The sequence below is a fragment of the Cnephaeus nilssonii genome (genome assembly GCF_951640355.1).
Source record: "Cnephaeus nilssonii genome assembly, chromosome: 9".
Classification (NCBI taxonomy): Eukaryota; Metazoa; Chordata; class Mammalia; order Chiroptera; family Vespertilionidae; genus Cnephaeus; species Cnephaeus nilssonii.
Window position 1 is genome coordinate 4,393,370 of NC_137080.1, and position 23,017 is coordinate 4,416,386.

Genomic DNA, 23,017 nt, shown 5'->3' on the forward strand with positions numbered 1-23,017 from the left:
TATGGGCTGGAAATCGGATCCTGGCATTTCCCCTCACCGCTCACTCACTGAGCGTGTGATGATTAATTCTTAGTATTTAGCTACCTTAGTCTTATGTTTTCAGTGCGATTATTAATCTTCTAAACCATGAATCACCCACTGTTTTGCAAGAACCTGTTACTGCTTTGTTGGAGCCTGTGATAGATTATCTCCCAACTCTAAAGACGGGATAATTCCAGTAACAATTATAAAGAACAGCAAGAAGCAAAATGTGTTTTCTGCAAACAACTTGGAAAATGTCCCTTTTCCAAACCCTGCTCTCCTCCCGAGTTATATGGCAGCAGGGGCGGTGGGCGCTGTGGAGGGGGAGGGGCGTGAGGAGTTATTAACAGTAAGCTCCGTGGCCCGGGCTGGACTGGCCGCGTGGCGGACTCCCGGTTCCAGGCTCGAGGGGTGTTTCCAGATTGCAGTGCTCCATCGCCCCGTCCCCGGAAGATCGGGCCAGGTGGCGCTAGGCTTCCCGCGAAGGGGGGTGTGTAGTGGGACTTTTTAAAATGGCCTTTTTGGGTCTTGCATGTCTTTGAAACTGGCCTGCAGGGCCCTCTGAGCCGTGGGGCAGCCTGTGCTGGGGCGGGCTCTCTCCTGAGCGTGCTGTGAGCGTTCGGCTTCTGCTGTCCAGGTGTCGGCCCAGGAGGTCAGGAAGGAGAATCCCCTGCAGTTCAAGTTCAGGGCCAAGTTCTACCCCGAAGACGTGCCCGAGGAGCTCATCCAGGACATCACGCAGAAGCTTTTCTTCCTCCAAGTGAAGGAGGGCATTCTGAGCGACGAGATCTACTGCCCCCCGGAGACCGCCGTGCTCCTCGGCTCCTACGCCGTGCAGGCCAAGTTTGGAGACTACAACAAAGAGATGCACAAGTCCGGGTACCTCAGCTCCGAGCGGCTGATCCCCCAGAGGTGAGCGGCCAGGCCTGGGCGGGCCAGAGGAGAGGCAGCAGACGCACGGGGACGTCGTCCAGGGCAGGCTCCTCGCTGGCATGTGGCGGTCGCGTGCCCGGCTGTCCCAGGCACTGGCCTCGCACGGCGGCACCCTGAGGCGCGGTGAACCCCTGCACAGCGGGGCTGAGCAACAGCAGGGAGGGGACCGTCCTCGTGGGCTGCGTACGGCCGTGCTATTTGAGGGTGTTTCACAGGAATCACGTTTTTCCTGGCCTGACTGCCTCCCTCCTCCTGGTGTGTGATAGTTGGCCCCCGTTAAATCTGTGTGCAGTCACTGATGATCACATACGGGACCCCTTTGGGCAGAAAAGGCTTCTTAAAATAAAATGCCCTTTAAATTTTTTCCTAGCAGGGCTGAGTTTGTCTCGTTCCAGAGTAAATCATCAGGTTTTAGTTCGTGCTAAGTAGAATGGCTCGTTAGGAAGCAGAAACGAACGCACTTTGTGGTGATTAAATCTGAAGAAAAAGTGAAGGTTGGCGTGAGCGGGACAGAGTCCGTCACTCACCTCCGCCCAGCCTTTGGGGTGACGGTGTTGTGCCTTCTTCCTCTGCCATCAGAGTCATGGACCAGCACAAGCTCACCAGGGACCAGTGGGAGGACCGGATCCAGGTGTGGCACGCGGAGCACCGCGGGATGCTCAAGTGAGTGTGGGGCTGCCTCCGGCCTGTTGTCTGCGTGCGCTCCCGCGAGGCGTCCCCGGGAGGCGAGCAGCCGGTGCAGTGAGGTTTCCTTAGCAGCAGGTGCTCTCGCCTGGGCCAGGCAGCGGCACGTTAGTTGAAGCCTTCAAGCCCTAAACCCTCTCTCTCGTGTCTAAAACGTCCCTTCAGTCAAGGGGGCGGGCGCTGTTCCTAAGCATCAGACGTCTGTCTCCTCTGTCACAGAGGGGCTGGTTCTTCATTTTCCGTGAGGCGACTGCCTTCAAAAGTGTGAGTGCAAACAGTGGACCCCATTTCATTCAGCGTAAGAAATGGCCAGTCTCTGCTGTCCCAGAATCCTCGTCTAGGGCATGGGCCGCATGGTCCCCGGCTCAGAAGGCCATTTGTAGTTTGGGCTTCACAAACACGTGTCCTTAGAGCTTCCTGTGCGAGCCACGCTGCTTCCTTGGAGGGAAATAGCTCGAAGCCTAAGCCGTGGCTGCTAGTGAGGCCAAGGGGGCGGGGGGGTGGGGGAGCCCCGAATCCCACAGCCCCGCAGGCGAGAGAAGTGGGATCCTGGCAATAAAACGAAACAGGAGAATCTGTGTCCCGAGAAGCCAGCGCGAGTCAGTTCAGTTCCTTCAGAGTGCGAGGGATGCCAGTGGTCAGTGTGGGGGCCGCCGAGGCACGGCGTGGGCGGCAGCGGGACAGCCCCTGGAGCGCGTGACTGTTGGCCGTCCACGCGACCTGCCTGCGCCTCAGGCCGCCCAGGACATCCCCACTAACCATGGCGCGTGTCTGTCCCCCAACTAGAGACAGTGCCATGCTGGAGTACCTGAAGATCGCCCAGGACCTGGAAATGTACGGGATCAACTACTTTGAGATAAAGAATAAGAAAGGAACAGACCTGTGGCTTGGAGTGGATGCCCTGGGACTGAATATTTATGAGAAGGATGATAAGTGAGTTGAACTTTAATGACCTTTAGTTGGTGGGGAATGGCCTGGAGACAGGAGCACCTGGGAGTTATGCATGCGGGCTGCGTTTGCAGTGTCTGCGGGCAGCGACTGGCCCCGGGGGGGGGGGGGGGGGGGGGGGGTCTGCCAGGGCTTGCGGCCGTGGCGGCTGCCTCGGAGTGTGCGTCATTGCTCTCCTGTCTGCGACCTTTTAACCGGCACCTGTTGCATGTGCTGAGGGTCCAGCGGGGAGACCACGGAGGTCTGTGACCTCACCCCCACTCCCACCGAGGCGCTCCCACGCCTGGGGTTCCGGCCCACCCCGAGCGACGACCCCCCAGGCAGCCTGGCGGGTTGGAGGTTTGTGCTCATCCAACCGGGAGTGTTTGTTGGGCTGACGGGGACCCCAAGGCTGTAAACAGTAGCCTTTGTGTACACCGTCCACCGGGTCCTCTGACCCCGGGAGGGGAGTGTGGTCTGTTGGGCATGGCGCGGCCGGTGAGGGTTCGCAGGAGGCGGCTCCCTGACTTCTGTGCCCAGCCCTGTGGTCGCGCACTGGCACACAGGCCGTTTCCTGCTGGGAAGCTACACAGAAAACGCCATTCTGACTCAGTGAGGTGGCTCCTGAGCGGAGGACAAGCCTGAATTCTAGATTCTTCCCATGAGAAGCTTCCCGAATGCAAGCGGCCCTGCAGAGCTGAGGGTGAGGGTGCCCGAGACTGCCCTCAGGCCTTTCTGCCAAGCCACGCCCTTTGGCCTGGTTCCTGCCTCCGTGCCTGCGGGCGGAGCGGCCGAGAGGACAGCGTGGTGCCAGACTAGACCACTGACCCGGTGCCCCTCCTGTTTCCGAAGTCCTGGCTCCCGCATGTCCACCTGGGCCGCCCTCTCCCCACCCATTCTTAGAGGTTAATGTTCTCAGCTCCCCCACACCCCAGATCCCCCTCAGCCCCTCTCTGGCATTCTGAGGGGCGTGGTACTGCTTTTGACAAGTGATACCACAAACGCATCTCTCACCCCAGCCACTGCGTCCTTGCTGATTTGGGCAGGGACCCGGTCAGCCGATCCCAAACCCCCACTTGGTGCCTGAATTGGGTGGAGGCGTGCTCGGGCCGCGCTGGGGATCCCTGTGGAGGTTCTTCTGCTGCAGGTTCTCGTCACACAGGCGACAGACAGGCCTTTCAGAGACTCGGGAGCCTTCCAGAACCTGGAAGTGGGTTACGGGGCCTGTGCTCCTCCGAGTGGTGAGGGCGGGCACTGGAGGTCGGTCGCGGTCAGCACGCCGCGCCTGGGAGCGGAGCACGAGCCAGAACCCGGAGGCCTCGTGGGCCACATGTGGGAAACTGCCTGTGAACTTTCTTGAATGGCCAGATTTTGTAAGAGCCTTGGCCAGGGCTGTCCAAACAGGTTTTTCCAGCTGCAAGAAACAGCCATAGGCAGGGACTTGGTGAAGTGAGCCTGGAACTACCCCACCGCACAAATGTGCATTTTTCCCAGTAAAACGAGCGGTGTGCTCCTCCGGTCCTGTTCCTGCTCCCCTCCCCCAGTGAGCGGTGACACTGGCCCTCCTCTCAAAGGGGCCTTCTCCCCCGAGACAACGCGGGGCGGGCCCAGCCTCACTTCCGGCCTCCCCTCCTGCTGGAAGGCAGCCCTCTGCAGTTACGGAAAGCAGGTGCTCACTCCGCCAATAGGCCCCGCTTCTCCTTTACACAAAAATGGACAGCGTGGCGGCGGCCACGGTGAGCCAGGACTGTGGCTCAGGTCTGAGGCAACTCCTGGCTGTGTTCACGGGGACTTGGTGCCCTTGCAGACGAGCAGTGCAGGGTCTGGTTAGGGTTAGGGTTAGAGTTAGTGCAGGATTGGGTTAGGGTTAGAGTTAGGAGTGCAGGGTCTGGTTAGGGTTAGAGTTAGTGCAGGATTGGATTAGGGTTAGGGTTAGGGTTAGGAGTGCAGGGTCTGGTTAGGGTTAGGGTTAGAGTTAGGAGTGCAGGGTCTGGTTAGGGTTAGGGTTAGAGTTAGGAGTGCAGGGTTGGGTTAGGGTTAGGGTTAGAGTTAGTGCAGGATTGGGTTAGGGTTGGGAGTGCAGGGTTGGGTTAGGGTTAGAGTTAGTGCAGGATTGGGTTAGGGTTAGGAGTGCAGGGTTGGGTTAGGGTTAGGGTTAGAGTTAGTGCAGGGTTGGGTTAGGGTTAGGGTTAGAGTTAGTGCAGGGTCTGGTTAGGGTTAGGGTTGGGAGTGCAGGGGTGGGAGTTTGCAGAGGGTTGCTCAGATGGGAGACCAGGTACATTGAGGATGTAAGTTGGGTGATAGGAGATTCGGTGCGCCCTGCAAAGAAACAGACACGTCTATTTCACTAAAACGTCCCTTTTAGTGTTGAATGTGCTCCGGTTGGGAAGTGCCTCCCGGGTCCCTTTCTATCGTATACATGACGTTAAGTGGGGGCACGTAGGACTGAAGCACTTGTCTTGCTCGTTGTGAACCCGAAGGTCAGAGCAGGAGCCCGCCGGGAGGGAGGGAATTGGCAGACCCAGGCCCTTCCCTGAAAAGCATTATCAGCCTGGGAACAGAGTTCAGATCAGCTGCTATAATTCTGCTTGGCATCCAGACCAAGAACAAAACAACAGAACGAGACAAAGAACAGAGGAACCTGATCCTGCCCCCAGGTTTTCAGTCCTTGCAGCACCTTCCCCTCCCGCAGGGGTAGTCCAGGAGGGACGGTGAGGGTGCTCTCAGGGGTGTGGCTCCGGCCCTCCATTAACCCTTTCAGCGAGAGGATGTGGGAAGGGCTGTCGACAAGGTGGGGACTGAGCCCAGAGCCAAGTGTCCTTTCTCTCCGTTCCTCACTCAGGGCTGTCAGTCAGACGTTCTGACTTCCATTTCCATTTTACTCACTTTCGGAAGGATGTTTCAAACCAGCTACTTTAAAGACAGAATTCCCACTTTCCAAAATGACACTCGGTTGGCAGGATATGTTAATTCTGGCTGGGAAGGGGGTGCGTGTTGTGCTCAGTGGAAGGGAGGAGACACCAGGCAGTTGTGTTGACTGTGAGCTGTTTTACAGACGTGCGGGGACCCAGGTGCCAGGCCGTTCCCTCCTGGTCTCTGGAACTCGAACTTGAACCTGGAACAGGTGGTTTTCCCAGCCACTTAGTCTCTTAGAGAAGTTTGCTATGGCCTGGACCCCAGTTAGACCACCCCGAGTGGGAAATTTCAGAGTGTGCCTCAGGCTGACAGGGAGTCTGGGCCGTGGTGAGACACCCGCCCGCCCACCCACCAGGAGCCTGTAAGCCGGGCCCCCCGCAGGCTGTAGGGTGGGAGGTGGGGAGCGGCCCCTCCGGGCGCAGCGAGGCCCGGCCATGCTAGTGAGTCCTCCCTCCTCTGTGAACGTGCAGGCCGCACTCCAGCCCGTTATCTGCCCCTCCCTGCCTCTGGCCGAGGACTGGCCTTGGGTCTGCAGGACACGGGGATCTCCAGCCCAGCCACCGCCCAGACCGCTCTTAAACTCTTTAAATGGAATCTTCAAACGCTGCAGAGCAGGAAGGTTTCAGTGAGCGCCGCGTGCCTGCAGCGGCGAGACCGTGGCGGCCCCCGCCGGCCTTGTCCTCCCACAGCAGTGCCCGGCCTCTCCCAGGCACACCTCCCGCACGGGCCCCGGCTCCCTAGGCGCTGTGTGTTTGGTTTCATTTGGTGTAAAACTTAAATATAATGAGATATACGCTCCTGAGTGTCCATTTGCTGAGTTCAGACAAACAAGGGCCTGTAAAAGTCCAACTCCCGTCAAGGTGTAGAACGTTGTCATCACCTTCTGGCATATTTTGAATTAAAATTCTTTAATTCATTTTGAAGTCATTTCAGATTTTTGGGAGGTTTCAAAGCCACATGCCCTTCTCCCAGCTGCCCCGGGTGTGCCGTCCAGGTGTCACACGGGGAGTCGGCACCCAGAGGAGACCTGGCCACCTGTGGGCATCCCCCGCATAACCGACTGTCCTCGAACGTCCTGCCCAGGGCCCCCCCGGGACAGCCCTTGCATTTAGTGGGCACGCCTGCCCAGCCTCCTTCCATCTGGGACAGTGGAGTCTGTCTGTCTGTCTGTCGTGACACCTCGCAAGGAGAAGCCTGGCAGGCACCCACTTCTCACTTTTGAAAAGTACTGACCATTAACTTAGTAGGAAGCTCCTCAACTTGGGTCTTTTTTCTCATGTTTGGTACTTTTAAAAAATAAACATTTTTTATTTCAGAGGGAGAGAGAGCGGGGGTGGGGGGGTGGGGAGAGAAATATCAATGATGAGAAAGAATCCTTGATTGGCCTCCCCGGGGATCGAGCCCACAACCCAGGCATGTGCCCTGACTGGGAATCGAACTGTGTCCTCCTGGTTCATAGGTTGATGCTCAACCACTGAGCCACACTGGCGGGGTGAATTTGGCACTTTTGGCAAGGACCCCACGGACGTGCTGTGTTGTCTGTCCTGCGTGCCCGCCGAGGCCTGCGTGGTGGCAGGTGATACCAGGAGGCCTTACGGGTGCTGCTCACCTGGATCCTGGTCCAGGTGGTGCCTGCTGAGCTCCTCGCAGTACTTCCTCCTCTTCCTAACACATGAGGGTGTTTGGGGGATACGATGAGGGTATTTGGGGGATGCCCGATTCTTACCACACTTGCCTTCTAGCATCCCTTGGCGCAGTGGTCGGCAAACTCATTAGTCAACAGAGCCAAATATCAACAGTACGATTGAAATTTCTTTTGAGAGCCAAATTTTTTAAACTTAAACTTCTTCTAACGCCACTTCTTCAAAATAGACTCGCCCAGGCCGTGGTATTTTGTGGAAGTGGAAGAGCCACGCTCAAGGGGCCAAAGAGCCACATGTGGCTTGTGAGCCGCAGTTTGCCGACCACGGCTTTGGCGGGTCTTGCATGAAACAGTGATGACTCTGGTATTTGAGAAGTGTTGATTTGAGGAAATGGTTAGTTGGGATGCTAATGTAAGGAGACAGTTTCTCTTCTCCGTTTCTTTGTTCAGTAGTTCCCGTTACCACGGGCTCTAATCCAGGACCGTTGTTTTGAGCACCTCTTTCCTTTTCACTTCACAATATCCCAGGATCGCCTTGCACTTTCCCTCCAGGCCTGGAATCACCTTTTCTCAGAAGAGCTATGGTCCCTATTATTCAAGAATATCTCTTTTTTTTTAATGTGTGGCCTAAGCAAGAGCAGGCTCACAATATAAATCCTTTAGAAATCTATGGGTCCTTGTCTGCTCATGTCCTATGTGTGAACGCTTTAAAAAAAGAGAAACAGAAAGAAATCCTTGTGGGCTTTAATCTTTATGGTCAGGCAGGAAAGGCGGTTCTTAACTCCGATTGAGTCATCTTTCTTGTTTGGTCCTCATCTTTTGACACTGCAGTCATGCTGATGAATGGCTGTCAATTGTTGCACGAGCTTCCAGAGGTTTTTTTTTTTTTAATATACTTTATTGACTTTTTACAGAGAGGAAGGGAGAGGGATAGAGAGTTAGAAACATCGATGAGAGAGAAACATCGATCAGCCGCCTCCTGCACACCCCCCTACTGGGGATGTGCCCGCAACCAAGGTACATGCCCTTGACCGGAATCGAACCCAGGACCCTTCAGTCCGCAGGCCGACGCTCTATCCACTGAACCAGACCGGTTAGGGCCAGAGTCTTAAAGAGACCAACTTTCCAGACGCGCCAGAGAGGCCACAGTGACAGCCTTGCGGGAGAGAGGCCTGTCCGGCCTTCGCTTGTGGCTGGGAGTCGAGCAGCAGCCACTGAGCTCCTCTGTTGCAGTGATGGCTCTCGTGTTTTGGAGGAAACTTCCCGATGTCACTTGTGCGGCCTTTGCATGTGAGGACACAGGTGGGAGTCGGGGCAGGACCCCGTGACCTGAGTTCCTTCCCAGGGCCCCTGGACCTAAAACACAACCACCTCCACCGGGTCCGTCCCATGTGTGAGGCTGGAAGGACAGCCCCTGCGTGCTGGTTTGGGTGCTTCGTGGGCTTCGGAGCCCCGTCGGGCAGGCCCCGGGAAAGCACGTGCACTTACAGCCGCCGCCTGGCAGTGCCCTGACCCCTCCTCCGGGTGTGCGTGACCGCTGTGTCCCGTCCCAGAGCGCCCGCTGCCGGGCTTAGATGCCCTCTCGGCATTCAGAGCCCCCCGCCCCCCCATACACACACAGGCACGCACTGCCTTGACCTGGCTTTGTTGCCATAGCAAGACCTACCCTGCCCACTAGTTTTTATTTAGACGTGTTGGTAGGCAAAATTCCGCCCACCCCTGCTCGTTTCTCCTAGCAAATGGGGATTGTTACGCGTCTGGGAAAGACCAGTTCTGATGGCAGTATCTGAGTGGTGGCTTAGGGTCTGTGTCACTTCCGAAGGGTAGCCATGGTGACGTGCTGCAGGAATGGGGTGGCATCCGGAGGTGAGGAGAGCGTGTGGACTTGAAATCATGATAAACGTCCGGGTTGCTATTAAAAAGCCGGTCTCAGCCCGTATGGACTACAGTGACCACCTGGGCCGGTGTGGGGCTTTCGTTAGGAGTGGGGGCTGGTGTGCTCAGAATGTGGGGGTGACCCGGGAAGGAACACGCACCCCTGAGAGCCCGAAGAGCAGCACCCGCACCGCGCCCTCGGCTCCTCGGGGGGGAGCGGCAGGTGTAAACGTGCCCAGCATGTGAGCACCTGAGTGTTGGGCAAACCCTGACCGACCTGAAGGAGAGGAGACCCCAGGACAGGACAGAGGCCTTCCGCGCCCCCGGCGGCACCGGCTGGACCATCCAGGCGAAGTCCACACCAAATGGTGGGCCCGACCCATCCAAGGCCTCCTCCTCAGCGAGCAGCCCCTCGGCACAGCTCGGGGAGACATAGACGTGCTCTTGGCCACGGGAAGCTCACCTCCTGGCCTTCAGAGAGCTCAGTGATGATGCAGTGACTTAAGTCACGTGAAGAAGAGAGGAGTCTGTGCACAGAGACTGACGGCTGAGGGGAGACCTGAGGAGAGGAAGCGGGCGGCCTGGGTGCCGGTCCGGGCTGGGAGGAGGGGAGGGAGCCCTTCCAGGCGCCTCCGGGAAACCCTGTGTGAGAGGCGGGGGGACCAGGAAGCCGGGGCTGCTAAGCCGGGCTGGCTCTGGCTTTCCTCGTGCAGAAGCTCTTGCCGTGGGGCGAGGAGGGGGTGACGTGAGGAGCTGGCGAGGGACCCAGTCCTGGACCCTCCGCACCTCACGGGGCTCCCTCCTCGCGGCCAGTCTCACCCGGGCGGCAGGAAGCCGCCGTGCTGACATTTGGAAGAGGGAACGATGGACTGAAAGGAACACCAACCGGACAAGCCGGCTGACTAGACCCCGGCCCCGGGGGCCTTGGTTAGGCTGTCGCCACGGGAAGGCGGGATTAGGGTGCTGACGTGAGGGTGGGTTGTGAGAGGCATTTCCAACAAGGGTGCAGGTCGTGCGGGCTGGACATCAAAGTTGACCCCGAGATTACAAGCCAGGGTGACGAGACAAGAAAACTGAGGATAGATCTGCAAACCCCTTTAGTCAGTCCGGGCACAGCTAACATCTGACCTTTTTAACCTCAGGTTGACCCCAAAGATTGGCTTCCCGTGGAGTGAGATCAGGAACATCTCTTTCAACGACAAGAAGTTTGTCATCAAGCCCATCGACAAGAAGGCGCCTGTAAGTTCACGGGGCGTCCGCACGGGGGGGGGGGGGGGGGGGGGGGGTGACTGGTTTTCATTCTTGCAGCCAAGCGTGTTTCCAGGATAAATGCGATCTCCCTCCTCGGTGACGGGAGCCGTGATGCTCAGCATGTGTGTAGGGGAGTTGCCGGCAGGTCACACTGAGGGTCAAGGGCCTCTTGGTGGACGTCCGGGCGCTCTGGGGCGTGGCCTGCGGGTGACCCACGCGGACAGCTGGGGTGCCGTCCCGCCCTCCCCGCGGAGAGCCGGGGCTGGCTGTGAGCGGATTCCCTTTGTTGTTGAAGACGCTGCCCGCTGTTGGCAAGCGCTCGCTGCTGCTCCACGGGCGGCGGCGCGGTTCCTTAAACGTGGAGTAGAATTTCACGCAGACTCAGGCAGGCCAACAGCTCGGGGGCAGCAGCGCGGGGGCGCCATGCACCCACCTTCCTGGGCGGGAGGCGGCGGGCAGGAGGGCGAGAGCACCTGGCGTCCGGGCGCTGCCTCTGCTCGGGGAGATGTTGCTAATTTTTCAGAGCCTCCTTCTTTAATGTAACGGACGGGAGCAGGAGCTCGGACTGTTTCCCAATCGTGAACCCCAAGCAGGCCGTTCTGCAGCTGGTGAGGCAGCCGGCTCCCTTAGGCACGCAGTCCTGCGTAAGCACCACTTAGGGGAGCCGGAGAGGAGCGTTCCAGGTTGCCCCACGTGGTGGGCACTGTGCTGGGCGGTGTGCCCAGGTGGCAGGACGGGCCCGCCCTCGTGAAGTGTCCACTCGGGGGAAGCATGCTGCTGGCGGGCGCTTGCAAAGCAGCTCAGGCGGGATGTTGCTGTGCAGAGGAGGCGGGAGGCGGGCTGTGGGCCTCCGGGGGGGGGGGGGGCGGGGGGGTCGTGAAGGCCCTGTGGGGAGGCGGCCTGGGCTCAGGCTCCAGCTGCTGTGGGGGGTGACATGAGGAGCTGGCGAGGGACCCAGTCCTGGACCCTCGGCACCTCACGGCTCCCTCCTCGCGCTGGTCTCACCTGGGGCAGCAGGAAACCAGATTTCCGTGTTTCAGGAAACCCCAGAGGCGGGTTGACTGGCGAGGCAGGGCTGCCTTCCCTCCCCCACCCGGGCAGCTGCTCCGCCTGCTCCATGCCCAGCCCGTCCTCCCGAAGGCTGGCTCCTCCCGCCACGTGCACGCGCAGGCTGGGCCTTAACCGTCGCTGTTCAGCCTGCCCGCCTCCCCGTGGCTCCTGGCAAAGGCAGAGGCTGGCAGGCAGCGCACTCGGACCGCTTTGAAACGTCTAGGAAGCGAAAATGACTTTCGACTGGACCTGCTCTGTGCTCAGCCCCTTTCACTGTGACCTTTGCCCCCCTCCCGCCCTGAGCAGGGAGCCCTGGATGGGCCCTGTGGGGGTGCGCCTAGGAGTTCCCCTGCTCATTCCCTGACCCTTTTCAAGGTGACCTTTGGGTTTGTTTCCTTGAACTTGGCTCGTGCCTCGAGGGTCTGTTCTCGGATGTCTGTTCTCTGCCCAAGTTTGGATGGCAGTCCCAGGTCACGTCGGCGTGTGGTTGCGCATTAGCACGCTGCTGGAGACGTGGGTTTAGACACTTTTAATAATTCGTATCAGTTTTTAGTTTTTAACTTTAAAGGCCGCGCGAGGGATTCCTCCCTGCGGAGGCTTGTCTCCCGGAGGCGGGAGGCCATGAGGGGACGTTCCCACCGTTCCTGTCTCTTGATTTTCTAAACGGACTTTTTCTGAAGAGGATTTGGTGCTGGTCAGAGTCCTTTGCCAGTACGTAGGGGACACAGTCCAGACCTCCTGGGGAGTGGGCCTGTCTGTGCAGCCAACACAAGCGTGTTTCCTCTTGTGTAATGAGAGGTGGGAGGTAATAAAACACCGGTTTGCCCCGGCTCTGCAGGCACCTCCCTGGGAAACCCGACGACTTAATGACAGTGTGAACCCCGGGGGGGGCCGCACCCCGGAAGCCGTGGGCTCGGGCTCAGCATGCTCCCCAGGTTTCTGGAGCAGACGAGGAGCCTGGAAGCTAAGTGGGTCCTTGGGCGTGTGGATGGGCCTGGAGTGGGAGGTGCTGTTTGTTTGTTTCGGCCACTGTCTCCCTGGGCCAGTGGTCAGAACCCCGACGCTGAGGGCCCTGCGGTTGAGAAGAGAGAGGAAGAAAAGGAGAGGAAGCAGGCAGGCGTTTTAAATAACTTTTAGCAAGAGTTTCTAACCCACATTCCCCTTTCTGTCACCTGCTGGTCACCGGGAGCAAGGAGCTGGGACACAAGCTGTGTGTTACCGTGTCCTGAGCTCCTGCGGGCCCGTCACGAAGCTCCTGGAAGCAGCGTTTCCCTTTTCTAAGAAGGCTGCTCCCCCGTGAGCCGCTCCTGCTCCCCGTGAGCCGCTCCTGCTCCCCCGTGAGCCGCTCCTGCTCCCCCGTGAGCCGTTCCTGCTCCCCCGTGAGCTGTTCCTGCGTGAGCTGCTCCTGCTCCCCCGTGAGCTGCTCCATGAGCTGCTCCTGCTCCCCCGTGAGCTGCTCCTGCGTGAGCTGCTCCATCTGCAGGTCTCAGGGCAGCATGCAGCCTCTGAGTGAGCGTTTGTGCACCAGCCCACTTCCACGGTGTGGACAGCATTGTGCGTCCTCACGAACATTAACTGACTTCATCATCTCAGCAGCCCCATTAGGTTGCTGTCGCTCCCTCTGTAGAGTTGAAGAGGCTCAGGGTCATGGGGCTTGGAGGTGGCGTTGCTGCCTGAACTGTCGGTCAGTCGCCAGGAGGGTGCCCGGTGAGCAACAGTGAACACGGGAAATACAGAGGCGACTGCCCCTGCCCTGCCCTCCAGGTGCTGACGGTCCAGGTCAGGGCGGGGAACATCCGGCCCGCGGGCCGTACCAGGCCTGAGAAGTCATTGGTCTGGCTCTGCCAAGGCAGCCGCAGGCGCGGCTCGAAATTCAGTGATTCTAGGAGCTGTCTTCAGAGCAACGTAAATCTACCCTAATGAACGGCGTTATAAATGTCCAGAAAGGTTCCCACCCTGTCCGAGTGGGACAGACCAAACCGAGCCGGTGGGGTCAAGTGCCAGCAGTACCAGGAGCGTCAGCGCGGGGAGGGGCACAGAAGGAGGGAGGCCGTGCAGACGGGAGGCAGCCATGGTGTCCTCCGTGGGCGTGCTGCTGGCCTCGGAGTGCGGCATTGGACAGCACATGCCCAGTAGGAGGGGCTGTTCGGGGAAATGCTTGCAGGCACGAAAGGGCATGGTTAGGTGAACAAGGGGCCAGGGTGGGTGGCTGTCACGTGTGCCAGGCCGCGGCGTTCGGCCGGTCCTGGGGCTCCGGAGGCACCGAGGCCCAGCGGTGACCTGCTCCTGTGCTGGGGGCAGTGGGGGGCGCAGGCTGGGCAGGGAGACGGGAAGCCCCACGGGAACTTGCAGAAGTCCGGCCAGACCGTGGCGGTGGCTGTGGCTGGAGAGGGCAGGCCAGGCGTTAACCCGAAGGCCAGGCGCCCTGGGCCTGAGGCCGCGCGACCTCGCATAGAGGAGCTTTGCCGCCCAGCAGCCGTGCCGGCGCCCTCTGCTGGTCCTGGAGCACAGGGTCCGCGCGCCCAGTCCTGGTTTGGGGCGTGTCACCCACCGGGAGTCCGTGTCCTGCGTGGACGCCTCGTGCTGGCCCTGCTCTGCCCCGCACGTCCTTTAGAAGCAGGACCATGAGCAGCGGGTGGGAGGCGGGAGCGCCCGGTCAGCGCCTGCTCTCCCCTTAGGACTTCGTCTTCTACGCCCCCCGCCTGCGCATCAACAAGCGCATCCTGCAGCTCTGCATGGGGAACCACGAGCTGTACATGCGCCGCCGGAAGCCCGACACCATCGAGGTGCAGCAGATGAAGGCCCAGGCGCGCGAGGAGAAGCACCAGAAGCAGCTGGAGCGGTGAGCGGGCTGGGGCGGCCGGCGGGGATCACGTAGTAACGTGGGTGCGTGGGCCCTCGCGTGGCTGGGCCGGCAGAGCTGGCGGGAGCGCCGGGACCTGGGGACGGCAGGTGACCACGCAGCTGCTCCTTCGGTGGCTGGGCTGTGACGGCGGCTTCGGGACCTGCCGTGGCCACAGCGCACGAGTCTGGAGCCTAAACCTCCCTGTGCCCGCCCCGAACAGGCAGCAGCTGGAAACGGAGAAGAAGAGGCGAGAGACGGTGGAGAGAGAGAAGGAGCAGATGATGCGGGAGAAGGAGGAGCTGATGCTCAGGCTCCAGGACTACGAGCAGAAGACCAAGAAGGCCGAGAAAGGTGGGCTGCACTCCCGCAGGCGCGTTCCCCTCGCATGTCCCACGGCCCGGCAGACAGACAGCACCCAGCCAGGCGGAAGACAGCTCAGCGCCCGGAGTAGAGACTGAGGGACAGGGTCAGGTGTGACCGGGCCTGGAAAGTAGTTGTGGGCCAGGTCCCGTCGGTGCCGCGTGCTTTGTGGCGTGTCTTGGTAATGCCCCTGCCCGAGGGGGTGAGTACCCCACGGTCCGCCTTCCTGACGAGGAGGGGAGGCTTTAGCGGCAGGAAAGGCTGCTCTCGGTTGCGGGGTAGTGAGGGGGCCGAGCATTGTGAGTGCTGCGCCCTGTAAACAGGTGGGAGGGGGGGGAGAGGTCCCGTCACCCTGAGACTCCACCGGCCCGGGGCTGGGGGTGGGCCGACTGCAGGCCGGTGGCGGAGCCGTGAGCGCCCGGTGTGCCCCCTTCAGAGCTCTCGGACCAGATCCAGAGGGCCCTGCAGCTGGAGGAGGAGCGGAAGCGGGCGCAGGAGGAGGCGGAGCGCCTGGAGGCCGACCGCATGGCTGCGCTGCGCGCCAAGGAGGAGCTGGAGAGGCAGACGGTGGATCAGATAAAGAGCCAGGAGCAGCTGGTAGGAGCCCCGGTTTCACGGTGCTGAATTATGGAGGGGTTGCCTCTGGGGACCGAGAAAGCGACACCTGCTGACCATGATTTCTGTCTGGGCTGTAAGCGATCAGCTGGGCGGTGGACAGAGGCGGGGAGGGCGGGGCGGGTGGTGGTGCGGGCGGCCGCCGCCTGCTGGTCAGGGAGGGGCGTGCGGGCGGCGGGCATGGCCGTTACCAGGGAGGCTGCTGACGGCGTTCCAGCCTCACTCTGACTTGGCTCCTCACAGGCCGCGGAGCTGGCGGAGTACACCGCCAAGATCGCGCTCCTGGAGGAGGCGCGCAGGCGCAAGGAGGACGAGGTGGAGGAGTGGCAGCACCGGGTGAGTGCGGGCGGGGCACGGGCCGGCCAGGCTGCCGGGTGCACGGAACCTGGGGGGCGTTTCGCATGCTCTGCCGATACCGGTCCTTCTTCGAGAGACTCCCACGGGAACGGCCTGTGGGTCAGCAGGGGAACAAAGAACCACCTTGTGATGCTTAGGAAAACGCCTCCCCGGGCGTCTGCCCCGCCAGGCAGCCCCCAGGAACTGGCTTGAAGTCGGATTAGCTGGGCGCCCCCAGCAGCGAGCCGGCCACAGGGCCCGGAACAAGCCTCCCCCGCGGCTGGCACGCGCAGCGATGGGACCTGGTGTGACCAGGGCGAGGGCCTCACCTCAGCCTCCTTTCCCGTGGGCGGTGGGGCCGCTGCCCGCCTGGAGGGTTGCTCTAGGGCCCCGCAGAGGGTCGTGAATTGCAGCCATGATAGTGCCCCTCCATCCGCCTTCACGCCCACCAGGAGCACGGGCCCTGGGCGCTGTGGGTGTGGGTCCGAGTACAGGCCTCAGCCAAGCTGTGGGGGCTCCGCCCCCCTCCCACCCGCCTGTCCCTTCCCTCACTTCCCCATCTGAGGCAGCCCCTGTGAGAACGCCTGTGCCTCCCCCTGCCCACCCCACCCCAAGCTGTGTGCCGAGGCCTCAGCCCTTGGGTTTCTGGAGAAAGTGCTTATTATAAGGCGTTAAGTGAGAAAAGCTGGTTACAAACCAGCTACAAACTAAGCTCATCTGCGGGGTCAGGGTGGCAGTGAAGTGGGTGGGGTTCAGTTATGTGCCCCTGAGAAGTTGCTGGAAGGGTCAGGGTGACGGTGAGGACTCGCTGAGCACCTGCTGTGGGAGCGGGAGCTTGGCGAGCAGCGGCCACAGGAAAGGGGAGGAAGCCGAGCACCAACGCGGAGTGGCTCTTTCCAGGCGGGAGGATTTTTTTTCTTTAATAGATTTTTCCCCCAAAAAAACACATACAGTGAGCATATGCTGGGATCATAGACGGGAGAAAAGATACTTAGAAAGATGTCCGGCCCTGGCATCCGTCTCTCTGCTGCCGGCACGCGTGGTCATTGCTCTGCGGACCCGGAGCCCGAGGCGGCGGCCAGGCTGCAGGGGGCTCGGGTTGGCCAGTCACCTCCTGTGGCTCATGCTGCGTGCACCTGCCAGGAGCGGGGAGAGGCGGGGATGAGGGGGGTCCTTACCCGCAAGGGGGACGCCTCCTCCGTGAAGAAAGGTGCTTCTGGGGGAAGCGGACGGGCGCGGTCCTGGGTGGGAAGTGCTCACGGCCTGTTGATTCGCTCTCGAAGGCCAAGGAGGCCCAGGATGACCTGGTGAAGACCAAGGAGGAGCTGCAGCTGGTGATGACGGCGCCGCCGCCCCCGCCGCCCCCTGTGTACGAGCCGGTGGCCTATCACGTCCGCGAGAACCTGCAGGAGGAGGGCACGGAGGACTCGGGCTACAGCGCCGAGCTGTCCAGCGAGGGCATCCTGGACGACCGCAACGAGGAGAAGCGGGTCACCGAGGCCGAGAAGAACCTGCGCGTGCAGCAGCAGCTGATGGTGAGGGCGGGGCGGGCGGCACCCCGGGTTCTGGGCTCCCGGGCTCCCCCTGGGGCCGGCGGCCTGAGGGCCACGAGGGAGCCTCCACCCACTCTCCGGGGAGGGCGTGGCGGGGCTGACCCTGCCTCTTGCCGTTGCAGACTCTGTCCAGCGAGCTGTCCCAGGCCAGAGACGAGAACAAGAGGACCCACAACGACATCATCCACAACGAGAACATGCGGCAAGGCCGCGACAAGTACAAGACGCTGCGGCAGATCCGGCAGGGCAACACCAAGCAGCGCATCGACGAGTTCGAGGCCATGTGAGGCCGCGGGACTGGAGGGCGGCCCAGCCGGGCCCCGCGGGCCGCACGCAGACTCTGAAACGCGTCTTCGTAGTTCTCTAACCTAGACCCTCCTCGCACCAGTTCCTTTAAAGAGAGTAGCTGTTTCAGCGGGAATATTCCGGGGCTGGGACGGTGCGGGCTCCCCTGGTTATCTCCCATTTGTATCATAGTGCCAAACGGGCCTGATTTTTACTGCTGTTATTACTGAATCACTTCCTGTCTGTGCTGGGGCAGGGCCGATCGAATCACGGAAAGGGCCGCTGGACGCCTGAGGGCAGCTCCGTGCTGACGTGTGTGAGAGCCGTGTCATTAAAGCAACCCCGGTGGCTCCTCTGTGCCATACTCCTCCTGTGTTTGAAATTAGCTCAGATTAATAGATTCACTTGATTTCTTGAAGGATGCATCTCTGTATTTATGTTTTTGAGGCTTAGAAACTGGTCGAAAGCATCACACACGTGCACACAGGGCCTCCCTCCCCCGGTGGCCGCGCCTCGCTCATCCGGATCAGCAGCACAGAGGACACTTGCTTAGATAAACTCCTGTTTAACCGTTAGAGGCTCCATGGTTGGGCTCTCACCTGATTAATAATGATCAGCTATATAGTATATTTATATATAAGCAATAATATGGGTTTGTAACATTAGTTAAAAAGGGAAAACTTTGTTCTGTATATTTTGTTACCTTTTACAGAATAATAAAAGAACATGAAAACCATGTTACATTGTGAGGGCATAATGAAGCCGGTTAACTGCTGTAGTCACATCCCGAGTACGCACATTTCCCTTTTCTTCCGGAACTTCCCACGTGAGACACATGCTGTTCGCTCGGGCTGCAGCACGGGCGCCCCGGCCTGGGGAGCGTCTGCGTTTCCACAGAACCTGCTGGAGCCTGTCTCCCCTCTGCCACGTCCTTGGAGAGCCATGGCCATGCCAGCTCTCCCGCTGCGGGTGCTGATGGACCCACCCTGCCCCCCGCAGACGTGAACGGCAAGGCCCGTGCGGGTGTCCGCTTGTCTGTCTGCAGTCCTGCCAGCAGCGCCTCTCGGGGCAGGCGCCCCTCACCCGGACCGCTGAGCTGACCTCCTCCCGCCCCAGCTCTTCGGGGCTGGCTGACCTGCCTCCAGAAAGGGTTTTGCAGGAGAAGGGGAGGGATCGGGTACCCACCAGCTCCTTTGCTTTCTTTGAAACACACATAAGGCCACCAGTTTCACTGTTGGGTAAGCGCTGGGAGACGGGCAACAAGCATGTATTGAAATCTGACCATTTTCCACATCTTGGCGCAGGTGACCAACCGGGACTCCTTTCTGTCCCTGACCACTGCTGTTACGTGACTGCTGTAGGCAGAGGGGTCACCTCCAGAGGGCCTCCCAGCTGCGCACCCTCAGTCCAGCTGGCCCGCGGGCACATGGGCAGCCCGCGCCGGCACCTGGCATCTGCAGGACGAGGGTCATGTCTGTACATAGGGGCTGGAGAGAACTTAGTGCCACTGCAGCTGTGACAGCCATGTCAGCGCCGCCGGCTACGTCTTCCTCTGATGAGTGAGATGACAAATTAGTAACCATGGGCCTGCAGACACCTTAGCACACTTTCCTCGGCTTTTTAAAAAGACCAAAAATGGTAGTGCCGATAAATAAAAAGGAGGATGCTTTTGTGTGGCCCAGTAGGTGGCCAGCTGGCTCAGTGGCTGAGCATCGACCCAAGAACCAGGAGGTCACCATTTGATTTCCGCTCAGGGCACATGCCTGGGTTGCAGGCTCCATCCCCAGTGTGGGGTGTACAAGAGGCAGCCAATCAACGATTCTCCTTATTGGTGTTTTTTAATCTCCCCCGCCTAACCCCCCCGAAATCAATAAAAACAAAAACTATTTTTAAAGTAAAAACTAAATCCTATATAATAAAAGGCCAGAGGCCATAAGCGTCACGACCGGAACGACCGCTCGACCAGTCGCTGAGGTGAATTGACCACCTCTCGGTCCCTCCCCCTCGGCCCGCAGGCTCTGATGGCAGCATGGCAAATGGGGAACCACGGGGAACCGGGTGGGTGGCCAGAGAGAAGCAGCCCTGGTCCCGGGTGCCTGATGGTGGCCGGAGCAAAGCATCCCCAGTTCCGGGTGTTGGGCGGTGGCGGCCTGAGCGAAGCTGCCAGGGTCCTGGGTGCCAGCAGCCAGAGGAGGGGGAGGGGTGGCGGGGGGAAGGAAGGCCAACTCTGGCATGAATCTTCATGCATCAGGCCACTAGTATGTCAATAAAAAGGACCAGCAAGGACAGTATCAAGGAATTTTTCACCTCGACTCAGACCACTGGTGACTGAGAGGGGTCCCCACACCCCCAATAAAGAGTTCAGAGCAGGACCTGGGGGGCGTCCTCCCAGGGACTTGAGGCCTCGAAGGCCCGAGCTGTGTCCCTTCCTGTTAGCTGAGCGAGGAGTAGGTGGGTGGGTGGGCTGGCGCCTCCAGGAGGGCTGACTACACAGTCTTCACGCAGCGCGGTCCGTGGACAGGTGTGGGCGCCCGACTGGGCCAGGTCTGAAGTCAGTCCTCGGAGGAAGGGGGTTTGCTTTGCACAGCATTTTCTTGAAAAGCAGATTGCAATTTAACAGCGAATCCTGTGTGTCTCGCTCGGCCCCTGGCTGTCCCTGGAGTGTGTGCAAGTGGTTTGGTGGTCACAGTGTTGGGGGGGCCTGCTGGCAACCAGCGGGAGGACTGGGGCACTCAGCCCGGAGGAGGGACTGTCCCCCACAGAATGTCAGAAGCGCCCCTCCTGGGCAACACCAAAGCACCCCCCTTGGTCCCACTATTCACGAAATCCTTAAAAGGTATTTTCCTTTACGCAAGTAATCCTCTTATGATTGACGCCAGGAACAAAAGCAAGTACTGTGCCCAGCCCCTGTGGAGGCCTGGCAGATGCTAAATCTGATTTAAATGGTTGAAATACTTGGCTGTATTATCGCCCTGCTGTGTAGGCAGAACTAGACGGCGCCTTCCATCTATGGCAGGTTAGGCAGCTCCAAAGCCAGTGACGTCGCCTGCCTCGGAGGAAACGTGCCTCTTCACGGTGTCCGTGTAACAGTCCCTAAGGACCAACCACACACTTGGGCCCGATAAACATCAACCAGACTCCCCGGGTCCAAGCCTGGCCTCGCCCCGCACGCCGTCTGCACACTGAGGTCGGTCGGCCTGGTCCCAGACATCAGCCCCAGGCAGGCCTGCCCGCGCTGGGAAGGGGTCACGCTGTTGAAGACAAAGGAGGGCGTCCACGGCGGACCCGCTTGCTTCTTCAGGACCGGGAACCGCAGCCTGAGTGTTCCTTTGTCCGGCAGAGTGAGGCAGCCGAGAAGGAAAACGGCTGCCATCCCGCCCTCCAACACCCCCTGGCCTCTGGGTGCTTGCTTATCAGGGAGACGACTAGAGCTAAGAAGAGAGCTAAGTCGGCCACAAAATAGAAGCTAATGGAAGAGAGCGGGAACCACAGGCTTGGAGGACCTCTGGAGAGGATCTGCACGAGGCACTGGGTGGTTGGGATGCTCAGGCCATGTGGTCCCTGTCACAGTCCCCCTCCTCGGCCTCCCAGCCGGCCACAGCCCACGTATGAGGCCTGCCAGCAGGCCCAGGCCCAGGCCCAGGCGCATGCCTTATCTTGCTTCAGCCCCGTCCTCTTCGGGAGGTTAAGTTCAGAAGCACAAAGCACCTCCCCAAGGCCAAACGAGAAGTCCCGGGTGAGGACACACTCCGCGCTGTCTGGACGAGTCGCCGTCACTGTCCACAGTGGCACTGACTGGGATTTAGCGATTCTACATCATAATGGTGATGGCTCCCTGGCTGGGTGGCTCGGGTGGGCGTGGTGCCGTGCATCTAAATTTTAGATTCTAAAAGGTCACTGTTCAGTTTCCAGTCAGGACCCGTGCTCAGGTTTACCACTGGAACCCCACAGGGACGTGCAGGAGGCAGCTGATCTATGTTTCTCACATGGATGTTTCTCTACCTCTCCCTTCCGCTCTCTTTCAAGTCAATTGGAAAAATAGTGTTTGCTTTCTTTTGAAAACAACAGACCTGTAAACCTAACATAACCCTAACGCTACACCCTAACCCTAACCCTAACACTAACCCTAAACTCTAACCCTAAACACTAACCCTAACCCTAAACTCTAGCCCTAACCCTAACCCTAAACTCTAACCCTAACCCTAACCCTAACCCTAAACTCTAGCCCTAACCCTAACCCTAACCTTAACCCTAAACTCTAGCCCTAACCCTAACCCTAACCCTAACCCTAAACTCTAGCCCTAACCCTAACCCTAACCCTAAACTCTAACCCTAACCCTAAACCCTAACACTAACCCTAACCCTAAACTCTAGCCCTAACCCTAACCCTAAACTCTAACCCTAACCCTAACCCTAACCCTAAACCCTAACCCTAACCCTAAACTCTAAGGTTAGGTGAGAATGAAATCTGCTGAGTCACCCATCTTACTGTTAAGAGAGGGAGATGTGAAGCTGAGGAAATATTTAGAAACACGCCGTTTTCCATGTTCCCTCTCGGTCAGTGAATGCTGACTCGCTATGATGAGGTATCCAAACCTAGACTCGGCACAAATTTTGGAGATCAGTCTTTTTTTTTTTTTTTTTTTTAATTGATTTCACAGAGGAAGGGAGAGGGAGAGAAATAGAAGTAGAGCTAGAAACATCAATGAGAGAGAATCATTGATCGGCTGCCTCCTGCATGCCCCCCACTGGGGATCGAGCCCGCAACCGAGGCATGTGTCCTTGACCGGAATCAAACCAGGAACCCTTCAGTCTGCAGGCTGTATTCACTGAGCCAGACCGGCGAGGGCAGAGAGCAGAGTTTTAACACGACTTAGTCGATTCTGTGGGAAAGGTAAAACCCGGGAAGTTTACCATGGCTCACCCTTTTTGGTGTTTTCTGCCGGCCTGGGCCCGGGCCGTATGTATAATGTTACCAGTGAACAATGTTCTAATAGACCCACTACCCACTCATGAGTTCAGGTGCCACCTGACCACACAGTGAACTCCTGGCTCCCAGCGCCACCAGACAGAGGTGACGTCACATGATGGCTGATCTGTGGCTGGACGAGAAGCTGCCATTTGCTATCACCCCCCTGCACACAACACCCCCCTCCAAACACACACACACACACATGCACACACGCACACACACGCACACACACTGACAGCTCAGCAAAGACGTGTGACAGTCCGCAGACGCCAAGAGCAGCGCCCAGCCGTGTGGCGAGGCTGCGGGAGTGCTGAGGAGCCGAGACGAACACAGCATTTTACTTTTGAAAATACAGCATTTCAAAATGGGGGCAGAGGCAGGGGGGCAGGGGCAGGAGCAGGGGGCAGGGGACAGGGGGGCAGGGGCAGGGGGCAGGGGGACAGGAGACAGGGACAGGGGCAGAGTAGGGGGCAGGGAGAGGAGGAGTGGCATTTCAGCCTGGGGGGGCCGTGGGCTGGGGCGACGGGGCCCAGGCCTCTGTTCCTGTTGGAGGTGAGCAGGGGGGCATGCTGCGGGTCTGCAGGGCCAGCCAAACAGGAAACCGCTAAAATGCCCCATGGAACGGCTCACTGTCGGTCTTCAGGGCCACGGCCACCTCGTCTTCCCCATGTCCCCACGTCCTTGACCGTCATCCTGCTGGGCAGCCGCCGCTCAGGTGCCGGGGCCGGGCCTGTTCGCAGGGCCTTGCAGGC

General features: G+C 59.4%; 1 protein-coding gene and 1 long non-coding RNA gene across 2 annotated transcripts in view; one reads left to right on the forward strand and one right to left on the reverse strand.

Moving 5' to 3' along the window:
* Positions 1–18,029, forward strand: part of EZR (ezrin) — a 44,081-nt gene extending 26,052 nt beyond the window's left edge. Inside the window, exons 6-15 of the mRNA XM_079781064.1 lie at positions 659–933; positions 1,534–1,617; positions 2,425–2,571; positions 10,141–10,237; positions 13,978–14,141; positions 14,365–14,495; positions 14,941–15,101; positions 15,363–15,455; positions 16,739–16,990; positions 17,131–18,029. Coding sequence (XP_079637190.1) covers positions 659–933; positions 1,534–1,617; positions 2,425–2,571; positions 10,141–10,237; positions 13,978–14,141; positions 14,365–14,495; positions 14,941–15,101; positions 15,363–15,455; positions 16,739–16,990; positions 17,131–17,295 — 1,569 coding nt within the window. The 3' untranslated portion in view covers positions 17,296–18,029. The remainder of the gene's footprint in view (positions 1–658; positions 934–1,533; positions 1,618–2,424; positions 2,572–10,140; positions 10,238–13,977; positions 14,142–14,364; positions 14,496–14,940; positions 15,102–15,362; positions 15,456–16,738; positions 16,991–17,130) is intronic.
* The window catches only part of LOC307105335, a 280,088-nt gene continuing 265,070 nt past the window's right edge, over positions 8,000–23,017 (reverse strand). Inside the window, exon 2 of the long non-coding RNA XR_013814014.1 lies at positions 8,000–8,114. This is a non-coding gene — a long non-coding RNA (uncharacterized lncRNA). The remainder of the gene's footprint in view (positions 8,115–23,017) is intronic.